This window comes from Bos indicus x Bos taurus, chromosome 27 (assembly GCF_003369695.1).
Source record: "Bos indicus x Bos taurus breed Angus x Brahman F1 hybrid chromosome 27, Bos_hybrid_MaternalHap_v2.0, whole genome shotgun sequence".
Lineage (NCBI taxonomy): Eukaryota > Metazoa > Chordata > Mammalia > Artiodactyla > Bovidae > Bos > Bos indicus x Bos taurus.
Genome location: NC_040102.1, coordinates 13,290,020 through 13,317,348, shown reverse-complemented (window position 1 = coordinate 13,317,348; position 27,329 = coordinate 13,290,020). Strand labels below are relative to the sequence as shown.

At 38.3% G+C, this 27,329-nt stretch overlaps 1 protein-coding gene across 15 annotated transcripts in view; it reads right to left on the bottom strand.

Annotated features, from left to right (window-relative positions):
- Positions 1-27,329, bottom strand: part of TENM3 (teneurin transmembrane protein 3) — a 2,746,241-nt gene that overhangs the window by 421,775 nt on the left and 2,297,137 nt on the right. For all 15 annotated transcript variants that reach the window (XM_027530163.1, XM_027530171.1, XM_027530173.1 and 12 more), the window contains one exon: positions 6,053-6,331. In XM_027530163.1, the coding sequence (XP_027385964.1) occupies positions 6,053-6,331 (279 nt within the window). The remainder of the gene's footprint in view (positions 1-6,052; positions 6,332-27,329) is intronic.

The following is a 27,329-nucleotide window of genomic DNA, read 5'->3' as shown; positions in this document are numbered from 1 at the left end:
GAGTTGGACACAACTGAGTGATATATAACAACAAACACTTTTTCAGAGAACATATTTTTTCCAACAACATAATTTGGATTGCAAAATAAAGTGTACTCTGTTGTGAGAGTGATGTAAACATCATTACAATAGTTTGTCAAATTGGTTTAAGGGGTATATCTTTTTTTTTTTTTAAGTACAGTAGCTCAACTTTTAGAATCTATCTATCCATAAAGATGGTGCAATGGTAATGGATGGTAAAGGAGATGTGAGTTCGATCCCTGGGTTAAGAAGATCCCCTGGAGGAGGAAATTGCAACATACTCCAGTATTCTTAACTAGATAATTCATGGACATAGGAGCCTGGTGGGCTACAGTCCATGGGAACACATAGAGTTGGACACAAATGACCACGCACACACATCCATATAGAAAGCAGACTTTAAAAATACTATTTCAAAGCATAAGTACCTTGGTTTTTAAAAGTGTTTTAGTCCAGCAAATCAAGTCTCTATTTCCCCTAAAAATATTGCACAATACCCTTATTATTAGCCACATCATCCCTGGATACTTTAGTAACTGCACAGTCACTGTGGCAAGAGTGAGGTCCTACCACAGGTATATTGCTAAGATCCCAGGTGAGAAATAAAGCCTTCCAGTAATGATTTACTTTATTATGTGAACTGATGAGCATCACTTGAATCGCCTTTTAATTGACTGGCTGTCTAAGTGACATGCCTTGGAGGGAAGCACCACTTTTGAAATTTCCTTTGACCAGGAGGGGAAGGAACAGGCTGGTTTCTTTGAAGTCTACAGCCATCAGACTAATTATCAGCCCCACTTAACGTTCATTCATTTAATTACAGGGAATTAAAAAGTATGTGAGATTTTAGAGAAAAATAAGAGAGTCAATAAATGGTGACAGAGATTCCAGGCTATGCAAATTGGCAGTGCCCCTTCTGGAGGAGACCATTCTTTCTCCCTCATTTCACCAAATGCACAGATACTCGACTAATGCAGACAAAGGGAGGATGGCACAGAGGGAGGGGACATTGACTGTGGGCCCAAACTGTGTCGGTACTTGATACTGTGTCCCTAACTTAATCTCCACACTTAATAAGGAGATATAATTTCCCACCATTTACAATTAACAGAAAGAGTATCCCCCCACCCCTTATTTGGAACTCACCCGACACCAGGCACTGTCATTCTAAGCACTGCCTATTCAAGAGTCCATTTAATCCTGTAAGGACCTGTAAGCAGCCCTGTAAGGACCGATGCCATTGGTGATTTCCGTATACTACAGAAAGGTTAAGTCACTTGCCCAAAGTCACACAGCTGGGAGACAGTAGAGCCAATACCAACCCAGGAAGTCTGCCCTCAATAACACCTCCTCATCTGTTGCTCTCAATGAAGGCTCTCAAGTTTCCCAGCCACAATAAGACAGAAGAAGAGAGCCAGCTCCTCTTGGTCTGCCTGATGTCAAAGGTCATCGCTTTCCAAAAGGCATAAGAGGCTGCGGAGACAGGCAGAAGGAAGAGACCTCTACATCTCTGGTGCCAGCCATACAGCTGACCCAAGCGGCCAGGCAGAGATGGGGGAAGTTGGGAGCTAGAGCTCTGGGTGTCTCAAGAGCAAGCCACCTTAGAGGCTCAATGAGAGGATTAACACCCTGTGCACCGTGCTTTTGAATTGAGGCATTTTTCACAGCACTGAGCTGCTGGCTGACAAAGGATAATAACACTGAATGCATGCTAGTCTTCTTCTGGGAAAAGATGCACAAATAAAACACGTTTAAAGCTTAAAGCTTGATGTTTTGGGAGGAAAAAAGTCCTTTGTTCCTGACATTTAAATAGATATTTGGAATTTAAATCAGATTACTTGCAAGGCTAGAGAGTGGGCATTCAGTCAGGGGTCTTTTAACAATCCATCAGAGACAGGGAAAGATGCCTCGAACCATCGAGAACATACTGGCAATTTTCCCTTTGATTACAGCATCTCATCACATTTATTTTGTAACCTCTCAACAGCTTCCTAGAACCACTGCTTGCAGGTGGTCACAAACCACTGCCCCTCCAGTACTTGCCCTGGAGCAAGGCAGTTGACTCAGAAAGTTGTCAATGCCTGTTAAGAAAGGTCTTCTCCCATGTCCTTAATTCAGAACAATATTAACATTTGGAATTTGATATGAAATTCAATCTACTGTAACAATTTTTTTTTTCTCAAAATGCTTTTTAACTTCAACTCCTCATGGTTGGTGAAGAGTTAGCTTTGCAAAAGAATCTGTTTTATCACTTGTTTAGAATCTCTGCTAACATGGAGACATGTGACATAGTCCGAGTGTTCCTTGACTCCCGTGGGATGCTCAGGCCATCAAAATTTCATTAGCCTCACAGCAGTCCCAGCGCCTTCTTAACTTGAACTGTTGGCCTATTTATCAATAAATAAATGAAATCTAGTCACTTTTAGTGACTAGACTTTTCTTTGAAGTTATAACTAGAACATTAGTCAATTGGCTTACATGATTTCACAAATGTTGAATACTATTTTGTTTTCTGGGGAAAATAGCCTTATTCACAGTTAACCTCAAATGATGAAAACAGTCAACCGAAACTCCCCTTCTAAACTGAGGGGAGAAATAAGACAGTGTATGGTTTCTAGGTTAGTTTCACTTTGGTGAGTTATTTTATGCACATCCTTCTTGTTTCAACTTTTAGTGATATAACAGGGCTTCTTAGGACACACTGCAAGCTCACACACAAGTGAATACAACTATAAAATTTAAATAATTGGAAGTCAAAGGAAAATACAGCTGGAAAATCAATAACCTTTCAGAGTGAGAGCAATTAAGAATGCCAAAATGAATTATTTTAGAAAGTCTATGTTAGAAATATTTGACTCTTTGTGACCCCATGGACTGTAGCCCTCCCGGTTCCTCTGTCCATGGGGATTCTACAGGCAAGGATATTGGAGTGGGTTGCCAGGCCCTCCTCCAGGGGATCTTCCCAACCCTGGTATCAAACCTAGGTCTCCAGCATTGCAGGCAGAGTCTTTACCATCTGAGCCACCAGGGAAGTCCAATATTTGACTAAAAGTAGTAATAATAGTAAAAATTGGTAAAAGTTTTGAGGATATTGTTTAAAAAGATGTTAGAAGACCCTGGGTAATAACAAAATGCTTTTTTATATCAGAAAAAAGAGCCTCAATATTCTCATTTAATTCCACAATTCCAAATGATAAGTAATGTAAATATCAGAAGATTATGTTCCCCAGACCTTAATGTAATGGATCTCAATGCAATCTTGCTCTTTCTGACCAATCACTGAAAATTCAGAATAAATGATCTGAAATGTTCCTACAGAACACATATGAAATCTATGAAAGATCCAGTGTTCAAAAAGAGGTCTGCTGCTGCTGCTGCTAAGTCACTTCAGTTGTGCCCGACTCTGTGCGACCTCATAGATGGCAGCCCACCAGGCTCCCCCATCCCTGGGATTCTCCAGGAAGAACACTGGAGTGGGTTGCCATTTCCTTCTCCAATGCATGAAAGTGGAAAGTGAAAGTGAAGTTGCTCAGTCATGTCCCACTCTTCCCGACTCCATGGACTGCAGCCTACCAGGCTCTTCCGTCCATAGGATTTTCCAGGCAAGAGTAGTGGAGTGGGTGCCATTGCCTTCTCTGCAATAAGAGGTCATATCTATTTTATTTCTTCTTTTATTTCCTTCCCCGAGCTGACTCACTGGGAGTTCTTAGACGGTCAAAATGTTGTTTAAAAAAATAACCCCAGCCAAACCTTGGGGAAAGAGTAAACATAAGTTGAAGTCATCACTTGCCCAGCTCAACAAACATTGTTTTTGACACTTTATACTTTTGACTGACCTATTTACTCTCAACAAATGCTACCATATGTTCTGAATCTCAAGGCAAGGCCCTTGACACCCTGTCCGTGTCTCTCTTCATTCTGGTTCAGAATGACCACATGGAGAAACAGATCAGTCTAAGTGTTCATTCTTGCCCTTATATCATGACAGGGACAAGGAGATTCCTGGGGCAACAAGTTCCTTCCCTAGTTCAAAATAATCCGTGCAGAGAGAGGGGGCAGTGATGTGGGAAACTCAACAGGCTTCCCGCCTCCAATCATTTGGATAATAGACACTGTTAGTTAACTAAAAGTGGAAAAATTTCTAAGTTTTATGTTTTCTGAAAAGAACAAAATGGTGTGTGTTTGGGAATTCATTGTGAGACCATTTTAGCAGACATACAATTTAAAAAATAATAAAAATTAAATTATCTTTTAGCAATACAGACACAGTAACAAGATATACTTGTTATAAGAGAGAGAGATGACTCACAGGTTGTGTGTGGCAAGCTGACCCAATGTGGGACAATACTTAATGGATATGCAGATGAACGGCCCATGATGCAGCAAATCAGAACTGATTTGCATTGTCCTCCTGCACTCTCCTCTGCTCTCTTCCGAAACCATCACAAAATTTGACACATATTTTAGGAAAATCAAACATCAAATCATGTATTTGAATATAACCATAGTACCTAAAATTGCTTGAAGAGGGTTATGTAAAGATATAGATGGACAGGAAGCAAAGTTTATGCCAAATCTTACTTACTTAAGGTGAGTGACTTCTGAATCCACAGTGAAAAGTGGTAGAAACCCAGGTTTCATTGAGGTGGACAGTTTGGTTCAGGAAAACACCGCAGTCAGATTCTAAGACTCGTTGTGTCAGGCGGAACTGTCCTTATTTCCTGTTTTGGGTTGGGATGAAGCTAGCCTCCACCAATAACTCACAACTCTATATGAGTTTCTATTATTAATCGATTATGACTTTGTTTTAATGCACTAAAATAGTCTCCATGAGATATTGTTTTCATTGGTTTAAAGCAGATTTCTTTTTCTAATAGTAAGAAAACAAGTAACAAGCAGTATGACGCACTAGCTACCCCTTCATTCAGTGACCTGGCTGAGATTGAACGCCGACAATGGACCTGTTTTCCTATCACAAAGTGAAGCTGACAAAATTGCTCCATAAAGAATAAAAATAAAATGCCATTGGTAAAACACCATCTTTCTTTTCACAAGTCACACAATTCTTCCATTTTAATTTTCTCTTTGCTTTTGATGCATCATATACACACAGCATTAATAACCAGGTTAAAGCAGCAAGTGCACTGTTCACATTAAACGCTAAAGAAGAAATGTCATTTTCTTGTCTGGTGCATTGGTGCTGATACTCCAATTTTTCCTAGAAGCTGTGTTGACTAAAAATTAAACTTCCTTTTAAATCTATTACTGCATATACACTAACTGCTTCTTTATCATTTTGCACTGGCGATAGGGAAAGATCAAAATAATTTATAAAGATATTTCTCTTAAAGTATGTAAAACTGCTATTTGGATACCCGAAAAATCCAATTTTTGTGCAAGGATTTAATTGCAGAGTAATCCAGTCTCCAAAGCACATCAAAGACCACACTCCCTTCTCTTTATCAAGATTTCAATTGCTTTCATCAACCAGTAAGTTAAAAGCATGATCAAATTTGTTCTTCAATCACTTGAGCCCTGTTAATAAACCATTCTGTGTGCTCACTCATCCATTCTGAGATTCTGGAACTTCTTTGAGATATTTTTAAGAGGAATCTACAAAGACATCTCTGATTACAAGCTGGCTCTGGGGTAAATTTTCTCACTACTTGTTCTGCTACTCCGTGGAGGATAACAGGTGACATGGTTCAAGATAAGTCAAAGCCAACCTTTTTTTTTTTCTGTACATGATTAGACTGTTTTTCAAAACTATAGCTAACACAACAGAGAATGCTTGCATAACACAACTTAACACTCTGATGTTGAATGTTGACTTTTTTTTCCCCTAGGAAAAATAATGCAATATTGAAGGACATTTTTTGAGTGCTACTGTGTTGCAATGCGAAGAAAGGAAGAAGAAAAAAAGAGAAGGAAAGAGGAGAAGAAGGAAGAAAGCCATTCCTCCAGAGTCAACCAAAACAGACGGAAGCACCGGCCGCCAACATTATAAAGCCACAAACAAAAAGGACCTTACCGGTTTCACTGTCGGATTTGTTTTCATGCTCCGTATCTGTCAGGGTGAGTGCTGAGTTGGACCGGCTTGACAGGCAGGAGCTGCGGCCTGACTTGACCCCCCGGCCCCACAGTCTCATGGCATGCTCTGGGGACATCACTGCTTCGTTCTCAGTATCGGCGTCTGACCCTGCACTGATCGAGTAACCTCTGTGGGGAAGCCCCATTTCCGCACAAAATGCCAGTCCTCTTCGAGTTGCTGGTTCACAAACGCCTAACTGCCTTAGGGTAAAATTTTGTCCTAATTAGAGGGGAAAAAAAAGATAACAACCAGTGAGTATACATTTCGTTTAAGATTTTATTTTCTTAAAAAAAAACAAACACTTAAGCATCCAGATTTTTGAGCTCTCAGCACTAGGTACTGGCATTAGCTTCACGTGACATGTGATCTAGTAAGGTCTAGTTAGGGGAGGGGTGGGTGTGAGGGGGGTCCACCTCTGACTTTCCACCCACCGCAGCTCAGGGCGCCTTATTTCAGCCCATAAGCACCTCCAGAATGCTGGGCAGGAAAAGTGGTCCAGACCATGAAAACTCAACCCAGAGAAAGCCTTAGTTATCATTGATAGAAACTGTGAGAAGTATTTCCCTGGTCCTAGCTCTTATCCCAAACATTAGGATTTTTCCACCTGGAAGTCACCCCTTAGGAAGAGAAAAGACTGCCCTCTAGAATAAGCTACCTGCTAATTACAAACAGGGGTTTGGGCAGTCTCTATTATAGTTTTCCACTTAACAACCAATAAAAATATTGTGCTTTTGTGTACAAACATACACTAACTTTTGGAGTGTAAAGTCTTGAAAATGTGCAGACATCTGACTTCTGCTTTAATAAACACCTAGAAACATCTGTATTGATCGAAGTAAACCAATTTGTGCAAATAAAGTGCACTCTAAAAATAAAGTAGGAGTATTATGTATTTACAAATTAATGATAAAATCAAATTCCCTGAAAAATAAATGGTTGTGAACCCTGAAGGTTTTCACTAATAAATTGAGCATAATAAAACTCATGACACTGCAATAACTTAAAGCAAAGTGTTTAAATTAGGTGACACTTTCAAATGACTGCCATTATTAATGGCTTTTCCAATCCTGTGTTTACTCTTGAAATTTCACCTATGTTTTATGATACCAGGGGTGAGAAGAGAGAGAAAACTGTTTGCTTAGAGGATGCATATACATATGGGCCTTCTATTGCCTGTCTCATTGGCATGGTAGAATCTGAGATTTAGATACCAACTAGAATCAAAATACAGGAAAAAGAATAATAGTATACCAAGACTGATTTCAATCCTACCCTATAATACCAACCTTTTAAGAATATTAAGCATATATTTTACGCATCCTTTTCATTTTCCCACTTCCCTCTCTTACCTATCCACAAACACTTTAAAGTTAATTGGCTGGTATGAGAAATAACATACATTACATTTTTTAAAAGAGTGTGTCATAAATTATTTGTAATAAAATAATGTCTTGACTCTTTTAGGAAATGAATCAAACGTAATGCACACGATAGTAAATATTTGGTTGTAAAAATATTAGCGGCCTCCAGCACTCAGCCCATTTTAACCAGAGTGGTTCACTGCGTTATGGCCACGGTCAGATCAGGAGGAGGAATCTGCCTCATCTCGGTCAGACTTCCAGATGGATTCTGACAATGACACTCATAAATAATGAAAATCTGTTGCTACAATTAGCTACAAATTATCTCAGAGAGACATGAACGTGCATCTGCACCAAAAGGTATGTCAAAAAGAAAACAGCAAAAATAAAGAGGAGGGAATAAAAACCCACTGAACAGTGAGAAAGTGGGCAAGCTTAATGAGGTAAGACACAGTATGGCCAGTATTTTTCAAAGAGTTAGTGTGGACTGTACTTATGAAAGTAAATCCAAAAAAAGGTCAGTGTCATGGAGAGTTAAAGGAATGTAAAGGATGGTTAATGTGAAAGAGCTTATCCGTTCCTATTATATCACCTTTAAAATGGAGAGGGAGGAAAGGGTGTAAGACAGTTAAACATCACCATCAAACATGTTGAGTTTCCAAAATAATTTTTCAACTGTGAGAATGAATGATAAGATCCTGTGCATCTTTCCGGTGGGAGGTTCCCACATTGGAGAATAAAAATCAGAGACAAGTTAAAAGACAGTGAGAACTCTGTTTCTAATCTCTGAAGTGTAACTTGAAAAATTCCCCACATTATTGACTTTTCACACTATTGCCATCTTGATGTAAAAATCTATGGAGTGAAGGAAAGCAGAAAATGGCAATCTTGATTATTTGTTATCTGGGTATATAAACACAGTTCACTTTGCAGATGGGCATCATCCCTATGAATTGATATGTGCATCCCAAACTCCTTAAACATCCAACCCTTTGAAACCAATGTTTAGCAATGATTCAAATTCTTAAGGGCTGTTTCTGAAATGCAAGTTAGAAAGTAAGGTGTTAGATTCCTTACTAAATTAAGTCTGCTTTTGCTTTCTCGGGAAAGAACACTAAACTTGAAATCCAATGAACCTAAGTTTAAGCCACTTATGGACTTAATCATTTACCACTCCATTTCTTCATCTTTCAGGGCTGTCATGACTTGGTTTAAGAGATGCTTTTTACGCTTTTGTTGAGCAAAGGAATCCATCCACCAAACAAAGACAACCTAATGAATGGGAGAAGTTCCTTGCAAATGATATGACCAATAAGGAATTAATTTCCAACATATATAAACAGCTCAAAACAATTTGACATCAAAAAAAAAAAAAAAAAACAACCTGATTTAAAAATGGCTAGAACTGAATAGTCATTTTTTATAACAAGGAAATGCACATGGCCAAAGATGTTTAACCTTGCTAAACATCAGGGAAATGCAAACCAAAACTACAATGAGATACCTCCTCACACCTGTCAGAATGGCTGTCATCACAAATAACACAAGTAACAAATGTTAGGACGTAGGAGGGGAAAAAAGCCTCTCCTATATTGTTGGGGAGAATGTAAATTGGCCAGCCACTGTGGAAAATAATACAGAGATTTCTCAAAAAACAACAAATAGAACTCCATATGACCCAGCAATTCTACTCCTGGGTATATACTAAGAAAAAATATCAATTCAAAACTATACATGCATCTCAATATTCATAGCAACGTATTTACAATTGCCAAAGTATGAAGCAACCTAAGTGTCCATTAACAGATCAATGATTAAAGAAGCTGCAGTATATAAGCTTGCATATATATATAGAGAGAGAGAGACACTTATTCATATATATGCAATGGAATAATATTCAACCATAAAAAAGAATTAAATTTTTCCATATGCAGCAACATGGACAGACTCGAAGGGCATTACGCTAAGTGAAATAAGTCAAACAGAGAAAGACAAATACTGTATGATATCACACTTGGAATCTACAAAATTCAACAAACTGGTGAATAAAGCAAAAAAGCAGCAGATTCACCGCTATAGAATACAAACTAGTGGTTACCAGTGGAGAGAGGGAAAGAGGGGAGGGACAATGTAAGTAAGAGGGGACAAAAAAAGGGTTATTATGGAATTATATATGTGAATCTTTTGAAAAATTGCCAAGCATTACAGAATTAAAGAATTTTTCAATTTAAAAAATTCTAAAAATTAAAAATTTTAAATATTTAAAAGTGATGCTTTACGTAAATGAAACCAGCATAAAGGGGAGCATAATGAAAAATGACAGAAAATAAACATCTGGACAAATGTAATATTGACAGAGAAATGTATAATTTGAGGGGAGGGAGAGGACTGCTTTCAAATAATTTTAGAAGAGCCACATCACCACCAAAGTTGACTTTTCCTTCAATCAAAACTCTTTGTACCCACTGCTTCAAATTCCATTATTGTTGATTCTCCTTTAGGTTAAGGAGTCTTGCTTGTAGGATCCCTCATTTTAATGCAAACATATCTGGGGAGTTCTAGTTATTAAATCAGAATAAATTAAGCTATTATATTTTTTTCCTACAGGTGAGCAATGTTTAGCAAGATGGGATATACTAATGGAAAGCACAGCCACTTTCGACAAACAGAAGGAAGATGGAGGAAAAGAAGGATTTCTGATCGGGAGAAGAGGCAGTTGGCTGAGGTACCATGGAGCTGGGAGTTTGGGGTTCAGATGCAGTTGTTCAGGCAAGACTTTCAGTGAATGCAGAGAAATGGAAAGAGACAGGCAGAGAAAGGCAGCAAAGATGCTCTGGAACCAGACTAAAAACATGACCATCTTGCTTAAAGTCATCTTTGGCTTCAAATAACCTAAAAGAAACAAAGATACCTTTATTCTTATTTTCCATGCTTTTTTGTTTTTTCAGATTGTGCTCTTTGCAATGGTTCTAATACCATTACTTCAATTTCTTTCTTTGCCCTCTGAGTCTTTATATTAATTCTTTTTGGCTGAGTCTGATGAAATCAGTATTTATCTCCTGCACATTGAATTTTGATAACCTTGATCAGCAAGGCCAACCACAGAGTTTCCCATTACAATTTGAAACAGTCCCAAAATAATAAATTGCAGCAAGAATAAAGTGTATCTGAGGATGAAATTTCTTGTGATTAAAAGGCAAGGTTAGCTTGGACTAGATTAGGCATTTTTGTTTTATGACACTCATAAATTTGAAAAATCTATAAAAGAAAAACTGAATAAACAGTCCAGGCAAGTTGCATCATTAAAAAAAAAGGTTCACATTTTGAAAAATGAGTGAGGGCATGTGACAAAGTAGAAAGGACTATGTGAAAACAAAGTCCTATGAGGCTGGCGCCAAGCAGAGGCATCTCTGTAATAAAGGAACAGGGGCTTGCAAAATGGCCTTTTTCTTACATGGTGTCTATAACCTAATCTGAGCAAGAAGGGGTTTTTCTTTTTTAAAACAATCTATTCATTTACTTATCTATTTTTGACTATGCTTTGGTTTTCGCCACGAAGCGGGCTTTTCTCTAGTTGTGGCGAGTGAAGGCTCCTCTCTAGTTGCGGTGTGCAGCTGGCTTCTCTTGTTGCCGAGCACACGCTCTAGGCATCCAGGCGTTAGCAGTTGCAGCCCCTGGACTCTAGTGCACAGGCTCAATAGTTGCGATGCATGGGCTTAATTGTTCCGTGGCATGTGGGATCTTCCTGGGCCAGGGATCGAACCCATGTTTCTTGCATTGGCAGGCAGAGTCTTTACCACTGAGCCACCAGGGAAGCCCAAGAAGGGATGTTTCAAAGCTGCAATGCGGGGATGGTCATCAATAGCTAAGTCATCTGCTGGGTCTGAGTGCGTTGACAAGAAAACAACTCTACATGAGGAGCTAGCCTCAGTCATCTACGGTGACTGCAGAACCTGGGGGCGGGGGGCCTAACTTGGGAACTCGTGTATTCTCTCCCTGCTTATGTCTAGATGCTCCAATGTCTAGAGTTGTCCCTTTTCTCTTTCATCTGCTTGTTCTTTTTCCCAAAACTGCTTTATTGAGATACTAACCCACAAACTGTACAATGAACCTATGTAAAGTGTACAAGTCAAGAGTTTTCAGTAAGCACGTGGTGGTGTGCAACTATCATCACGATCCATTTTATAATATTTTTATCACCCTTTGTACCAATTATCGGTCACCTATTTCTCCTCTTAACCCACCACTTCCTCCAACCCCAGGCAAGTACTAAAACATTTTCTCTTACTACAGAAGTGCCTATTCTGGGCATTTCAAAGAAAAGGGGCCCTATAATAACGTAGACTTCAGCAACTGGCTGTTTCCATTTGACATAGTGTTTTCAAGATCCACACGTATTATAGCATGCGTCAGTACTCACTTCTTATGGTCAAACAATATTCCATTGTATGGATACAGCACGTTTTCTCTCTCTGTTCAACAGTGAATGGAGATATGAGTTTTTCCATTTTTTTTTTTGGCTGTTATGAAAATGCTACTATGGAATACCATGTTTTCATTTCTCTTGTGTATACACCTGTGAGAGGCATTGCTGGTCATCTTGCATGTAGTTCTATGTCTAACCTTTTCAGGAACTTCTAGACTGCTTTCCACAGTGGCAGCACCATGTTCCTGTCCCAGCACCAGTGTGTGAGGGTTCCGGTTTCTATATAACTTCAGCAACTCTTGTTACTATCTGTTGGTTTTCTTTTACACCACACTGCAAGTGTGTACACCATACAGCAAACGTGCAATGAGGAGATGGACTATAGGTCATTGGTAATAAAATTTGTATTGGAGCCAAGCAGCATGTTCTCTTAGAAAGCCGTGGATTCGGTAGGTCTGCTACACAAATTCATTATTACTTTATTCTATTATTTTTTTCTTTGTCTTCTAATATACTGCTTTAATTTTCAAATGTATTTTTCTATTAAAATACTCTTTAGCTCATAAAGTCTACCTTTGAGACTATATCCTAGAGAAATAAAATCAGCTAATCTTAAACATATATGTACAAATAATTTTCTTTATGATGTTGTTGCCAAAATTAAAATAACTGGAATATTTACCAGAAAGGGAATGGCTAAATAAGTTATATATTCCTTTCATGGAAGACTACATGGCTAGCAGAAAGAGCGGGTTTGGACCTATATCTTCTGTTCTGGGAGGGAAGCCTATTATATATATTTTAAGTAAAAAAGTACAAGTTGCAAAGTAGTGTGCATAAATATGATCCCATTTTTGGAAACTAAGAAAGAGAATCAACAAATTAAATAAATGCATATGGTCTGGAGCATGAATGAAGGTGAGAAGGGCTGTATAACTTTGATGTTGGATCATACAGAAAGAGCTGTGAAGGAAATCAGGTAATTTCCTATTTTATAGTTTTGAATTTTTATTTCCCCTGATAATTTGTATTAACTACAAGAAAGAAAAATGAAAGTATTTTCTTAAAAAAGACATATTTTCTTGATTTCCTGTTTGACAGCTCTTATTCAATAATTAGAAATTAATCAGCTTCTTCTTGGAGAAGCTGGGTTTTAAAAATCCTTCCTCGTTTACTGTAAAGAAATGAAGCTGTAAGAAATATGGGAGCAATGTTTTTCTTTTACTTCAGTGCTTCCCTTCATCATAGATAGGCTTTTTTTTAAAGGAAAATGAGCATCTATTTTTTTTTTTTCTGTAGTAACAAGCCCCAAAACTGAGCATAGGAAATGGAGAGAAGAATCAATATAAATGTAATACACAGGGATACGATAACCTATAACTGTCTTTAAGCATTTTCCTTGGTTGTTGTCAGTTTGGACAGAATTATCCGTTCTCAGATATGGAGCGACCATCCTCAGCATGGAGCCATAACACAGATCTACAAATTGGACAAACATTTCTCATTTGAAACAGGTGGGCTTGTGTCACTCTCTTATCTGGAGTTCCCTTGCTGTGTTTGTAAACTGGTAAGATCACGGAATAAAACAAACGCATGGAACTTTTTTTCCCTTTGAGTTCTAATGCGTATTTTATGGGACACGCCAAACTTCCTTATGTTAAATTTGTCACTATGTGAACAGAATACCCATCCTTGAACATGCAACAGAGATTTCAATGAGGGTATAAACCTTTATGTACAAAACCCTACCCAAAACTATTAATACATTTGAAAAATTAACTTAAAATCCCACTAAATATCTTAACTTTCCCTCCCCATTTTACTGACTATAAAACATAAATATCTTCAATGGTATTCATCACTTTCTCAATTTGCCTATTCATGACATTAACATCTAGAACATGTAATGATAGTCTCGAATTTCTAGGGGACAGAGGAAATGACCATGACACAGCCTGTTTATAACTCAGAACACGGGTCTAATGGAAGCCCTGGCAGGCTACTCCGTCAGTGTTCATCCACAACTCAGCTGTGAACGGCACCTCTGTCACTGGAAGTGTGCGGTTGAGACTGGACAGGGAACTTGATGAGACGCTGAGAAGGGAAAACCCCTAGCATACTTGCAAGCAAGGAAAAGCAGGATTAGCATGAAGGGCCCCAGAGAATACACAGTTTCTTGAAGACAAGATTTGTGAAGCCTCCAGGGGAAGACAAACATATGGATGGTGAAGAGAAGGTTTAGTGGCTCAAAGGAGAAAAGTTAGGTTGTGTGTCTGCTGACTTACAAAGAAAGAGCATCTTAGCAGGTACCATGAAGGATTTAGATTCCCAGTGCAAAACAGTGCAATTCTGACATTAGCAACCATTTGGAATGAGGCTGATAACTGTAAACTTAATTTTTTTTTCTCAAAAGTGTTCTGAAAATGAATTTGCTTTTTATTTTTCACTTAGTAATTATTTCTTTAGAACAACTCAAGACCCAACAATGAATGATAATATGCCTACAACATATCTGCTAGTATCTGATAATCAGATTGCAGTAGGTGCTGGTATAAATATGTGTGCGGTTTGGCGTGAAGCAGCAGGTGTTTAATAATTGTGACTGAAGCGGCACCATGTTGACTCACAATGTGGATCCAAAATTGGCAACATGGCAAGGAACCGGATACAAGTTTAGCAGTAATCTGGGGCTCAGGACATCAGACCAATAAAGGCTGAGGCAGGGGGAGAGGATTACCCCCACTGTGTCCGGAGGAGGGCTATAAGCTATGTCTATCTACTCACACCTTCTGGCAGGTAATCTACAAAGCAGGTTGGTTGCCAAGCCTGAAAGAGGCACTTACCTACTTAACAGCCAAAATTAGTTAACAATCAGTTAGGCAGGGGAGCTAAAGGAGGGAACTAAAGAGGAAAACATTCACATGAAACAATGATAAACTAGAGCTATTTAACTCATGTCTTTAAGTACAGAAATTTAAGGTTGAGTAAACATGGCCGTCTAAATCCTTTAATCCCACCGCTGACATTTGTAGTGACTGAGAAGGATTAATCATGTTGATCTCTAAACGAATCATTTTAAGGAGTTCATATTTAAAAGGAATAAAAAACTTTGGAGATGCAGTAATTAGCCTAGGGGATCTGATGAATGTTTCAGGTTTTTGTCTTTCTTTATGAAACCCTACTCTCATAAAGAAAAGGTTTTTCTCAGCACCAGGAAGTATTTCAGAAAACGTGAAAAAGGGTTTCAGATTCCTTTCGTTTTTGTAAGATGACAGAGGTGAGGGGGAACACTGGGGAAATGAAAAGTTGGGGTAGAACTGGAAATTCATAGCAGCATTAAGTGCTGAATGGTAAGACCATATGGTCATATTTCTTTTGAAGTCTAGGATCAGTTCCCATTATTCACTATAATGGCATCCAAGACTAAACGAAATCTCAGTCTTTAAAAGCGTTTTGCTCTTGGCTCTCAAATTCTCCTCTTTCACAATTTCCAACATGCTTGACTGTTTAATTGATTTTCAAAATGCAAAAAATGCAAATAAACAAAATAAAAATAAGACGAGTAAGAAAAAATGGATGTATTTCCTTTCACTTTGAGAGCAGGATAAAATAGTCCAGAGAGAGACACAATTAGTATTGCAATCAACAGAGTTATTAATACTGCTTTTACATGCTATTCAGATCAGATCAGTCAGTGATATTCTAAAATAATATGTGCATCTTCCATGACCTACATTGAAGAAATATGAATTTAATTCTTTTGACCTATCTGGAACACACAATATAGGGAAATACTTTTAAATTATTTATCATTTTAGTGAATTCCAACAATAAAACTGTCCAAAAATGCAATCTATATCCAAGAACTAAAGTTGGGCTTTTTTTTTTTTTTTTTTCTATTTAGAAATGGATGAAAATATTTGAAAGGCATGGTTCTAACCATGTGCTACCAACTCTTCATTTTCTCCCTCAGCACAGTCCTGGATAGGTTAGTGTGTTACAGATTAGTGTTAGTCGCTCAGTCCTGTCTGGCTCTTTGCAACCCTGTGGACAATAGCCCACTAGGCTCCTCTGTCCCTCGGATTCTCCAGGCAAGAAAACTGGAGTGGGTTGCCATTTCCTTCTCCAGGAGATTTTCCAAACCCAGGGATCAAACCTGAGTCTTCTGCATTGGCAGGTGGGTTCTTTACCGATTGAGCTACCAGGGAAGCCTGGATAGGTTGGGAATGCTATAATCTTAATAATCAAAATGTCTTTACTCAGCAAAACACTACAGTAGATTGGCAGCAGAGGTGGTTTTTAAGAGGACTGTGGTTGTGGTTCAGTGGAGACAATATGACAGTCCCAGGATCAAATGAAATGGCTTGAAGCAGGAAGAAAGGAGAAAGCAAACCCCAAACTTTCCATATTCAACTACAGTTGTTTGAAATGTCTTGTTTTGGGGTTTTGAGATTGAAGGCAAAAGGAGAAGAGAGTGGCAGAGGATGAGATGGCTGGATAGCATTACCCATTCAATGGCATGAACTTGGGGAACCCTAGGAGATAGTGAGGGACAGGGAGGCCTGGACTGCTATAGTCCATGTGGTCGCGAAGAGTTGGAGAAGACTTAGCTACTGAACAACAATTTAAAAATTGTCACTGCTTAGGTAAATTCTACATGCAGTGAAATACACAAATTTCAAATGGATACTTCAGTGAGTTTTAACAGATATCTGCCATGAACCCAAACCAAATATGGCACATCTCCCTCATGCCCAAAATGTTCCTTCCTGTATCCATACAGTCAATCCCATCTTCACAGGCAACCACTGTTCTGATTTCTTTTTGCTACAGATGAGGTTTTTTTTTGTTCTTACTCTTAATATAAACAGTCATGCAGTATCTGCTCTGAATCCTTTCACTTAGTGGAATATTTTTGAGTTCTTCCTCACTGTTGCTTGTACCAGTAATTCATTTTTGTTATTACCAAGCTGTGTCCTATTGCATGTAAAAGTAGCTTAGTCATGTCCAACGCTGCAATCCCATGGACTATACAGTCCATGGAATTCTCCAGGCCAGAATACTGGAGTGGGTAGCCTTTCCCTTCTCCAGGGGATCTTCCCAACCCAGGGATGGAACCCAGGTCTCCCACATTGCAGGTGGATCCTTTACCAGCTGAGCCACAAGGGAAGCCCAAGAATACTGGAGTGGGCAGCTTATCCCTTCTCCAGTGGATCGTCCCAACCCAGGAATCAAACTGGGGTCTCCTGTTGTTGCAGGCAGATTCTTTACCAGCTGAAATACCAGGAAGATCCATCTATTGCATGAACATACTACAATTTGTTACATAATTTCACTTGGTCATTCTAGTTTGGGCCCATTATTAATAAAGTCACTATGAAAATAAAGTTTCTTTTGTTTTATGTAAATACTTAGGAAATCAATTGCTGGGAAAAAGGGAAGATGTTATTTTTAACTTTACATAAGAAATTGCCAGTTTCTAAACAAATCTTGCCATTTACATTTTACACTCCCATCAACAATGTATGCGAATTCATTTGTTCCACATCTTCACTGATATTTAGTGCTGTGAATGTTTTTAATTTTAGTTTCTAGTGGGTGAGTGGTAGTATTTCACTGTACTTTTAATTTTCAGTTCCCTGATGGCTTAATGACGTTGAGCACTTTTTCATGTGTTCATTAGACATTTGTGTATCATCCGCATAGTTTCTGTTATAAGAATTTTGTCCATTTTTAAATTGCATTGATAGTCTTGTTACTGATTTATAGGAGCTCTTTATATATTCTAGATATAGAGTCATTTGACATATACAACATATATATATATATGGGCATATATGTATGCATATGTCAAATATACATATATATATAATAGTACATATACTTGTCACATGCATACATACATAAATATGCAAAAATATGTAAAATGCAGCTTGCCTTTTCATTTTCTGAAAGGTATTTTTTCATAAGTAAAAGCTTTGATTTTGATGAAATTCAATTTTTTTTCTTTTATGTTTTGTCCTTTTTATGACCTCTCTAACCTATCTACGTTTACTTCAAGGTTTCAAGCATATTCAAGGCTTTTATTATGGTTTTCTTAGGATGGTTTGGTTTAGTCATGGAAGCTAGAAGGTGAAAGAGTAGAGTAGAAAAATGACAGGCTTTGACTCTATTTCTTGCCAAACAGAAAGGGTAAGGCTAGAGATCTCTCTAAGGAAATTGGAAACGTCAAAGGAACATTTCTTCCAAAGATGGGCACAATAAAGCACAGAAATGGTAAAGAACCTAACAGATGCAGGTGCCGAAGTGATCAAGAAGAGATGGAAAGGATACACAGAAGAACTGTAAAGAAAAGATCCGAGAGACCTGGATAAGCATGACGGTGTAGTCTCTCACTCAGAGCCAGACACTGTGGAGGATGAAGTCAAGTGGGCCTTAGGAAGCACTGCTGCCAGTAAAGCTAGTGAGGTGACAGGATTCCAGCAGAGCTATTTCAAATCCCAAAAGATGATGCTGTTAAAGTACTACATTGAATCTGTTAACAAATTTGGAAAACTCAGCAGTGACCACAGGACCAGAAAAGGTCAATCCTCGTCCCAGTTCCCAAGAAAGGCAGTATTAAAGAATGTTCAAACCACAAGACAATTGCACTCATCTCCCATGCTAGTAAGTAAAAGCCTCCAAGCTAGGCTTCAGTATTACGTGAACCGAGAACTTCCAGACATTCAAGTTGGATTTTAAAAAGGCAGAGGAACCAGAGATCAAATTTCCAACATTCAATTGATTATAAAGAAAGCAAGAGAATTCCAGAAAAACATTTATCTCTCTTTCATTGACTACGCTAAAGCTTCTGACTATGTGGATCATAAAAAACTGTGGAAAACACTAAAAGAAATGGGAATACCAGACCGTCTTACCAGACTCCTGAGAAACCTGTATGTGCATCAAGAAGCAACAGTTACAACACTGTATGGAACAACTGACTGGTTCATGATTGAGAAAGGAGTACAACAGGCTGTTTATTGTCACCCTGTTTATTTAACTTATACACAGAGCACATCACGTGAAACGCCAGGGTGGATGAGTTACAAGCTGGAATCAAGATTGCTGGGAGAAGTATTAACAGCCTCAGATATGCAGATGATACCACACTAATGGCAGAAAGTGAAGAGGAACTAAAGAGCCTCTTGATGAGGGTAAAGGAGGAGAGTGAAAAAGCTGGCTTAAAACTCAATATTAAAAAAAACAGATCATGGCATCCTCTCCCTTCACTTCATGCAAATAGAAGGGGAAAAGGTAGAAGCAGTGACAGATATCTTCCTCTTGAGCTCTAAAATCACTGCGGATGGTGACCGCAGAGGTGAAATTAGAAGATGATTGCTTCTTGGAAGGAGAGCTGTGACACACCTAGACAGTGTGTTAAAAAGCAGAGACATCCCTCTGTCAGCAAAGGTCCATGTAGTCAAGTCTACAGTCTTTCCAGTAGTCATCTATGGATGTGAGAGCTGAACAATACAGAAGGCAGAGCACTGAAGAACTGATGCTTTCGAACTGTGTTGCTGGAGAAGACTCTTGAGAGTCCCTTGGAAAGCAAGGAGATCGAACTAGTCAATTTTAAAGGAAATCAACCCTGAATACTCCTTGAAAGGACTGATGCTGTAGCTGAAGCTCCAATACTTTGGCCACCTGATGTGAAGAGCTGACTCATTAGAAAAGACTGTGATGCTGGGAAAGATTGAAGACAGAAGGGGTGACAGAGGGTGAGATGGTTGGATGGCATCACCAATTCAACGGACAGGAACTTGGGCAAACTCCGGGAGATGGTGAGGAATAGGGAAGCCTGGTGACGTGGGTTCGCAAGGAGTCAGACACGACTTGGTGACTGAACGACAACAATTTCTGGCTCTGGAACTCACCAGCTGTTGACTGAGTGAGCATTTTCACAAGCCCAGATGTCTGTCTTCCTCATCTATAAAATAGATTTGGAGGATCTCAGAAATCTCCCATCCGTAAGGTTACACAGAGGCAGAAAGAAGGCAACACAGTGGCCTATGAAACAAAGCTGAGAACAACATTGTCAAGAGTCCAAGAAGGAGGAATAAACCTTAGTAAAAGTATGGGTATATGTTTGTTACTAGCTCAGTCATGTTCGACTCTTCATGACCCCACGGACCCCTGTAGCCCACCAGGCTCCTCTGTCCATGGGGTTCTCTAGGCAAGAATACTGGAGTGGATTGCCATTTCTTTCTCCAAGGGATCTTCCCAGCCCAGGGATTGAACCTGGGTCTCCAGCATTACAGGCAGATTCTTTAACCATCTGGGCCACCAGGGAAAACCCCCCAAAAAAGTATGGATCACAGGGTTAAAATTTCCTTTATTTGGTTTATATTTCATCCCTACACTAAATCAGAAACACTGTGCCATGCTCCTACCATGCCTGGAATTCATCCTGAATTGAAAACCAACCATCAGGACAGAATGAACATAAGCAACAGTGTCTGCCTATCTAGGAAGGTGCTTTTCCCTCTCCACGCCTATGGTTCCAAGACAAGGATGATCTTTGGCTTTGATCTTTGATGATTTAAAACTGGCAGGTTTCCTTTAATAACCCCACTGAAATACAAACTCTAATTTTTTTTTTACTTTCTTCCTAAGCCAAAACTTCAGTTGTACAGCACGTTTTTGGTTTAGGAATCAATGTATTGTGTTCAGAAGTTGATAATGGATCAGTATATACTTTTCCATGAAAACAATACGGAGGAAGCCCGGGTAAAACATGCAAGTATATTAAGTCATCTGGATGGAAGAACACTCTAGTGTGTGACTTCAGTGTACAAGCCTACCTTTTTGAAAAAAACAATGTGTTCAGAATTCCAAATAGGAACACCTGTCTCTACAGTTGCTTCTCCCATTCATTTTCTACTTACCAAGCTGGGAGGAACGTCCTGAGCAAATCAGTGGTGGGCACCTGGTTCATGAATGCTCAATGAGTGGAGCTAGGACACGAACTGTGCAGGGGGATGCGGGATGAGCTACTGCCCTTCTCAGACTAAAAGGAAAACTGATGACCTCTTCATAAGTTCACTGACCACTGGAATTTGCTCTTCTGTGAATTTTCTATTCAAGCCATTTCCCCTTGGGTTGTCTTTCTGTTTTCAATTGCAAAGTTACTCTTCATTTATTATATATATGTGTATATACCTTTTATCTGTCACATGGATTAAAAATATATTTCCCAACATGATAATTTTGTTCATGGTATTTTTACTTTTATTTATCTTTTATATGCAAGATTTACATGTATACCTGTGGCGGATTCATTTTGATATTTGGCAAAACTAATACAATTATGTAAAGTTTAAAAATAAAATAAAATTTAAAAAAAATCATATAAGGCTTTTCTTTCTGGACTTTTAATTTCTATTAGAACAGTCTCCTCTATCCTTGGAATGTACACAAAGTCCCTGGGGTGGGCTGTATAGATTCACAACCACTTTTTCCTTGCCTGCCTCTGTTATAGAAGCTGGAAGGCAAAAATAGTAAATGTTCCCTCTTCTCATGCAGCTAAGTGTAGCCAAGTATAACAAGTTCTGAAAAAGAGATGCGGGAAGATGTCTTTGGGGAGTAAAAAGAAATAGTCCAATGGAGAGAAGTGCTTCTCATCTTGGCTTTTATTCTATTTCAACAGGAATATGAAAATGCAGCAAACATCTGGGGATCCGTGGGACAAAGGCCACATGCTAAGGATGACTGAGCAAAAAAAAAAAGCAGAAATAATCTGGGTCCTTGACGGCATCTTTGAGCCCTGGACAATCTACCTTTGGACTTCTTGCTTTGTTAGAAAATCATTCTGTTAGGTGTTTAAATGATTGTTTTTGGAGCTTTCTGCTACTAATGGATCAAGTAATTCCTACTTTACTCAGTGTCTCAAATGAACTTCTAGAATTCTTACTGCTTTATTTTTTACATTTGTCTCTAATCCATCTTAATTTATTTTTGAATATGCTGAAAGATATGGGTCCAATTTTATATTCTTCCAGATGGATAGCCAGTTGTGCCAGCACCATTTATCAAATTACACTGAATAGAAAAGCCATTTTTTGTTTTATGCTAAAGTTCCCTATATACTAGGATCTATTTCTGAAATGTTAGTCTACTTCACTGATCGACTTGTTTTCATTTATGCCAATGTCTTATAGATGTGATTACATGGCTTCCTAGAATTTTTTTAAATGTATGGTAAGGGCACTTTATTCTCACTGTTGAATATATTTTTGGCTATTTTTGACATTTATTTTTCCACACAAATTTTAAGATCACATTTTCAAATTAAACATAAGCCTTGACTTCTATGCATTTATTTTGGTAGAACTGATATTTTTATGATGTCTGTCTTCCCATCTGAAAACACTGACTCTCTTTCCATTTAGTCAGATCTTGTTTTATGTCTCACAATAATATTTATGGGTCTGTTCTTATTAGGTCCCATACAGCTCTTGTAAAATTTATTCCAAAGAACTTTATAGTGTTTGCTAACATTGTGGTAAGATATTTTTTCTGACTTCCAAATTTAGCCAATGATTGTTTAATAAATATTTAGAAGTGGTATATAACATGCATCAGGCAATTGTTCTATTAATAAGTAGTTTATATATATTAACTCATTTCATCCTCAATAAGCTTGAAAGCTAAAGCACAATGTGCATAGAAGAAAACTGAAGTACAGATAAATTAAGTAATTCATTCAAGCAAGTTACTTGGCCAAAATCGGGTACCTTGCCATGCAATTAATGAGTGAAAGATGTGGGTCTGAAACCCATATCATCTACATCCAGAGTCTATGCTCTTAACTATTGTGCTACATACACTACCAGTGGGGTCTATATGTTTATCCTCTATTTACCCAAGTACCAGTTTGCTTCAAATATTTAATGTTTTTTATTTCAAATGGGTTTTGCACATACAAAGTCAATCATGTATTCAACAGAAGTGCGAGTTTCAATGTTTCCCCAAATATATATCAATTGTTTCATTTTCTTTTCTTATACAATTGCTAAAAAGTCTAAACAATTTTGCATAGTAATTGTGAGGGTAGATGAGCCTTTCTTGTGTTACTGACTTTAATGGAAATGGTCCTAGGATCTTACCCTTTAAAATGCTGTTCAACTTTTTTGATAATCTTATACAATTAACATATTTATGTGTTTTTCCTTCTTGTTTACTTAGTGAGCTTTATTTTAAGAAGGAATAGCTTTAAAATTTTTACCTCAAACCACTTCATCATCTAGTGATAAGATCATGCTTTTCTACATTGATTTATTAATTTAATTATGTTAATAGGTTTCCTAACACTGAAAAAAATCCTTGCATCACCACCAAGGATTAGGAACCACTTGGTTAACCTAGCCCAGACTATTATCCTTTTAATCATTTCTAGATTCTTACATACAAAGATTTAGAATTTTTATGTACATATTGAGAAGGAATTTTGGTCTAGATAGCTTCTTTTTGTACTAAGTTAATCAAGTTTTGTTATTAAGGTTGTGTCAATATCACAATATGATTCTAAGTGCTTTCCATCTTTCTTTTCTTTCTTTTTTTTGGTGTTGAATAGCTTTCTTAACTTTGCACTTGCCTGTAGTGTGAAGATTACATAAAATTCAACTAGGAACCTAGCTGGTAAAAGTGAGTCACTCAGTTGAATCCAACTCTTCATGACTCCCTGGACAGTAGCCAACTAGGCTCCTCTGTCCATGGAATTCTCCAGGCAAGAATACTAGAGTGGGTTGCCATTTCCTTCTCCAGGGGGTCTTCTCGACCCAGGGATTGAACCCAGGTCTCCGGCTTGAAGGCAGACTCTTTACTGACTAAGCCACCAGGGAAGCCACGGGAAGCTATCTGGTACTTTTTAATGATGCCCCTCTTAATCACTTTTCTAATCTCTTCTGAGATGATCGATTCTGACGAGTTTTCTCCCTGTTTTGAAATAACTTGGGGTCGATCATATTTTGTTAAGAAAAAATAAATTTCTCTAGATTAAAAAAAATGCATTGTTTGGAGCAGATCCTTTTAGTTATTACAATGTCTTCAGTGTCTCTCCTTGTTTTTGATCTCGTTATTCTGTAACCAGGACCATCAGATGCTTTCTGGTTTCTTTGCCTTTTTAAATAATCAACTTTTTGTGTGTCTCTAATTTATCATGATCATCTACTTCTTCCCATTTCCTTTTGGTTTCTTTGTTTTCCAGATATCTTACATCTTTCTAAGGTACATAGTAAAGAAACATAATAAGTTTCTTTTTGCTGGTCTTTTTAGATCTGTTTCTGAAGAAGGTGAACTATAATATTCCACAGTAAGTATATTTTAATAACCTTCTTTCTCCCAAAAGCTTTCGCTTCATAAATTTAGCTACTATATTGTTTAATGTATGCATTTAAGAATGTCCATCCTCTTGTCTGTTATCTTTTACTTACTGGTCCTCTTTATCCTGTTTAGTCTTCTTAATTGTCAATTCCACCTTTCCCGATATTAATACTGCTGTTCCTACTTTATTTGTTTGTATTTACCTAATATCTCTTTATATGTATCTCTCCATTCTCAACCACTTTTTACCTACCCTCTCAAGTCTGTTTCATATAAGTACCAGTAACACTTATACATCAACTGGATAGTTTCTGTAAAAATTCAGTGTATTTTCATTTCATGTAATATGTCATATATAGAGTTCCCTTTTTCCATCTTGTTTTATGGTTTTTCCTGATTTTACTCATTTCCTCTTTTTCCTTGGAGCTGTTTTTGCTAAAGTGATCAGACTGCTATTCATTCCTTTTCCCCCCTGCTAATTAGGTAAGTCTATTGTGCTTTTCTTCATTTCACTAATGACTATCTTCCCTTTCCTGACATTCATACTCAAATACTTATTTTTCATTATTACATGAATGCAAGACAGCATTCTTGCATGAACGCAAGAATGCAAATTATTCCCTCCGCTAAAGCTCTATTCTGTAACCGTTTCTCCCCTCTCTCTTCTGATGAGATTTTTGGACCACTTAATTTCCGTACTAGTTTCTTCCAGCTATTGGATTTTGCTGATAGGAAAGGAGTTTTATTTCTAGTCTTTTTAAAAGGTTTCCCTTATAGTGATTCTTGTACATTTCACATTTGCTCTATCATCATCATTTGGGACCTGAAAGGGGGGGTACTCAGGACGGGCTACTGCCTTTCTCAGACTAATAAGAAAACTGATGACTTCTTCATATGTTCACTGACCACTTGAATTTGCTCCTCTGTGAATTGTCTCTTCAAGCCATTTCCCACTGGGCTGTCTTTCTGCTCTCAATTTGTTGAAATTGCTGCACCCGCTTTGGAGCTTTCATCTGGCCCCACAAGGAAAGCACCTGCATGAGCTCTGACCATCAGGACCTGAAGAAGGTTCTAGACCTCATCTGCACCCATATCACTGCTCAGCTCAGGGGAGGTAAAGAATTGGCTGGAGATGGGAGGATGAGGCACCATCAAGCCACCCTTATTCCAGAATCCTGGATGCACATTTACAGGGGGACTCACACTGCTCCTCTAAACGTCCTTTTGTTTCACAGAAGAGAGTTCTGTGGTAATAGAGGAGGCTAGCATCTGGAATCTTATATAAAAGGATTGGGACTCAGGATGCAACCCTCTAAGAAAGAGCAGTGGGAGGCTTTGGGGCTTGTGGGACCTACCTACTGGCCTTGGACCAGCCATGTTTCGAGGTGAGAAGTCATGTCCATGGGAGCCAGGGACTGCTGACGATGAGCAGGAAGAGAAGACAAATCCCAGAGCAGCAGTGAGGAGAGTGGAAAGTTTCCGGGACCAGAAGCAAGTGGTCAGGAAAGCATGTGAGCCACTCTCGGAAGTCAGAGAGTATTGGCCTGTCTATCTACCTCCATCCTTCCCTTCCCTACACTATAAGTGGATTCTCTATTTTGATTTCAGGTGTGGTACAAACACAAACATAATGCTGTCTGCTTTTCAGATGTAAGAACAGATAGCCTTCCTTCCCACTGACATTGTATAACAGAAAAGTAAATGGTAATCTTTTCATTTTAAAATCCTGAGATTCACAACCTTAAACCCAATGGCTGACTAACAGATAAATACTTTGGGTTAAGATTATCTCAGAGGTGATTTTCTTTTTCTTTTTTTCAGGCTTATAGTTCTGTGGAACAAAAGTGTTCCCATTTCCAGATGTCACCTCATTTCAAAATTCACCTTCAGGGCCAACATTCTGCGTTGGATTGATGAGGTTTCTCGTGTGGTCAAGAACATTACAGGCAATGTACATAGTGCCGAAAAGAAGATATTTTATCACTTCTCTAAAAACTGGGGATGATCTTATGCAGCTGTTTCATAAGAAATCTGTCTCACATCTGATGGGATAAATTCCCTTCAAAAATGAATCAAAGAAAATAGTGTCCAAGATGCCAAAGAACCCACTATTAGCCAAACTGCAACACACCTACAGTGAGCTCCACAGCTGCTAAAAGACAACTCTTTCCATCATCCAATAAACCACAAGGAGAGATTTAAAAGGGGAGACAAAAAGAGATCTGTGTAAGATCCAGTCAAATTACACTTCACTGTAAAAAGGAAGCCATCCTCAGCTTTACAGTATCTAAATAGAACATATAACTTAAAATAGTCACCTACCAGTCAGTAAAGCCATAAAAATGATTAAAACCAAGTTTGAGAATTGACCATAAAATTGGTTGATAAAAATAAGGAAATTGTATTTCTGTTTTTTTTTTAATAGTTGATTAAAATTACTGTATTTCTAGATTTGATTTTTCTATGTAATCAAATTAATGGGTTGTTGTTGTCTCGTTGCTAAGTCATATCTGACTCTTTGTGACCCCAAAGGCTGTAGCCTGCCAGGCTCCTCTGTCCATGGATTTCCCAGGATGTGAATGGAGTGAGTTGCCATTTCCTTCTCCAGGGGGTCTTCCCAACCCAAGGATCTAACCTGCGTCTCCTGCATTGGCAAGACGAATTCTTTACCACTGAGCCTCCGGGGGTAGGGGTGGGTTCTCTCTTTATCCCTTCCTCCAGCTGAAGGCACATTTTCTCATGTCATTCAAAGAAGTGGGTCTGGACTGACAAGGTGTTTTAGAACTCCACGGACAAGCTCAATTAGCATAATTCTTTGGAAGGGATTCAATGATCTTTGGCTACTATTAATATTTTTAATCTTTCATTTTTATTATGTGTATGATGTCAAGAGCTGTGGCAGGAAGCACATTTTGTCAATTAAATAATTAATCCCACAGCATAATAGTCAGGGAGGAAAAACTGACATTTGTCAGGTTCAAAGAAAATGAAGGCTGGGGAGGAGGTTTCATTACTCTTGCTCGGGAAACATAATCTGAGAGCAGATTTGACTTGTTCCCTTCCTCAC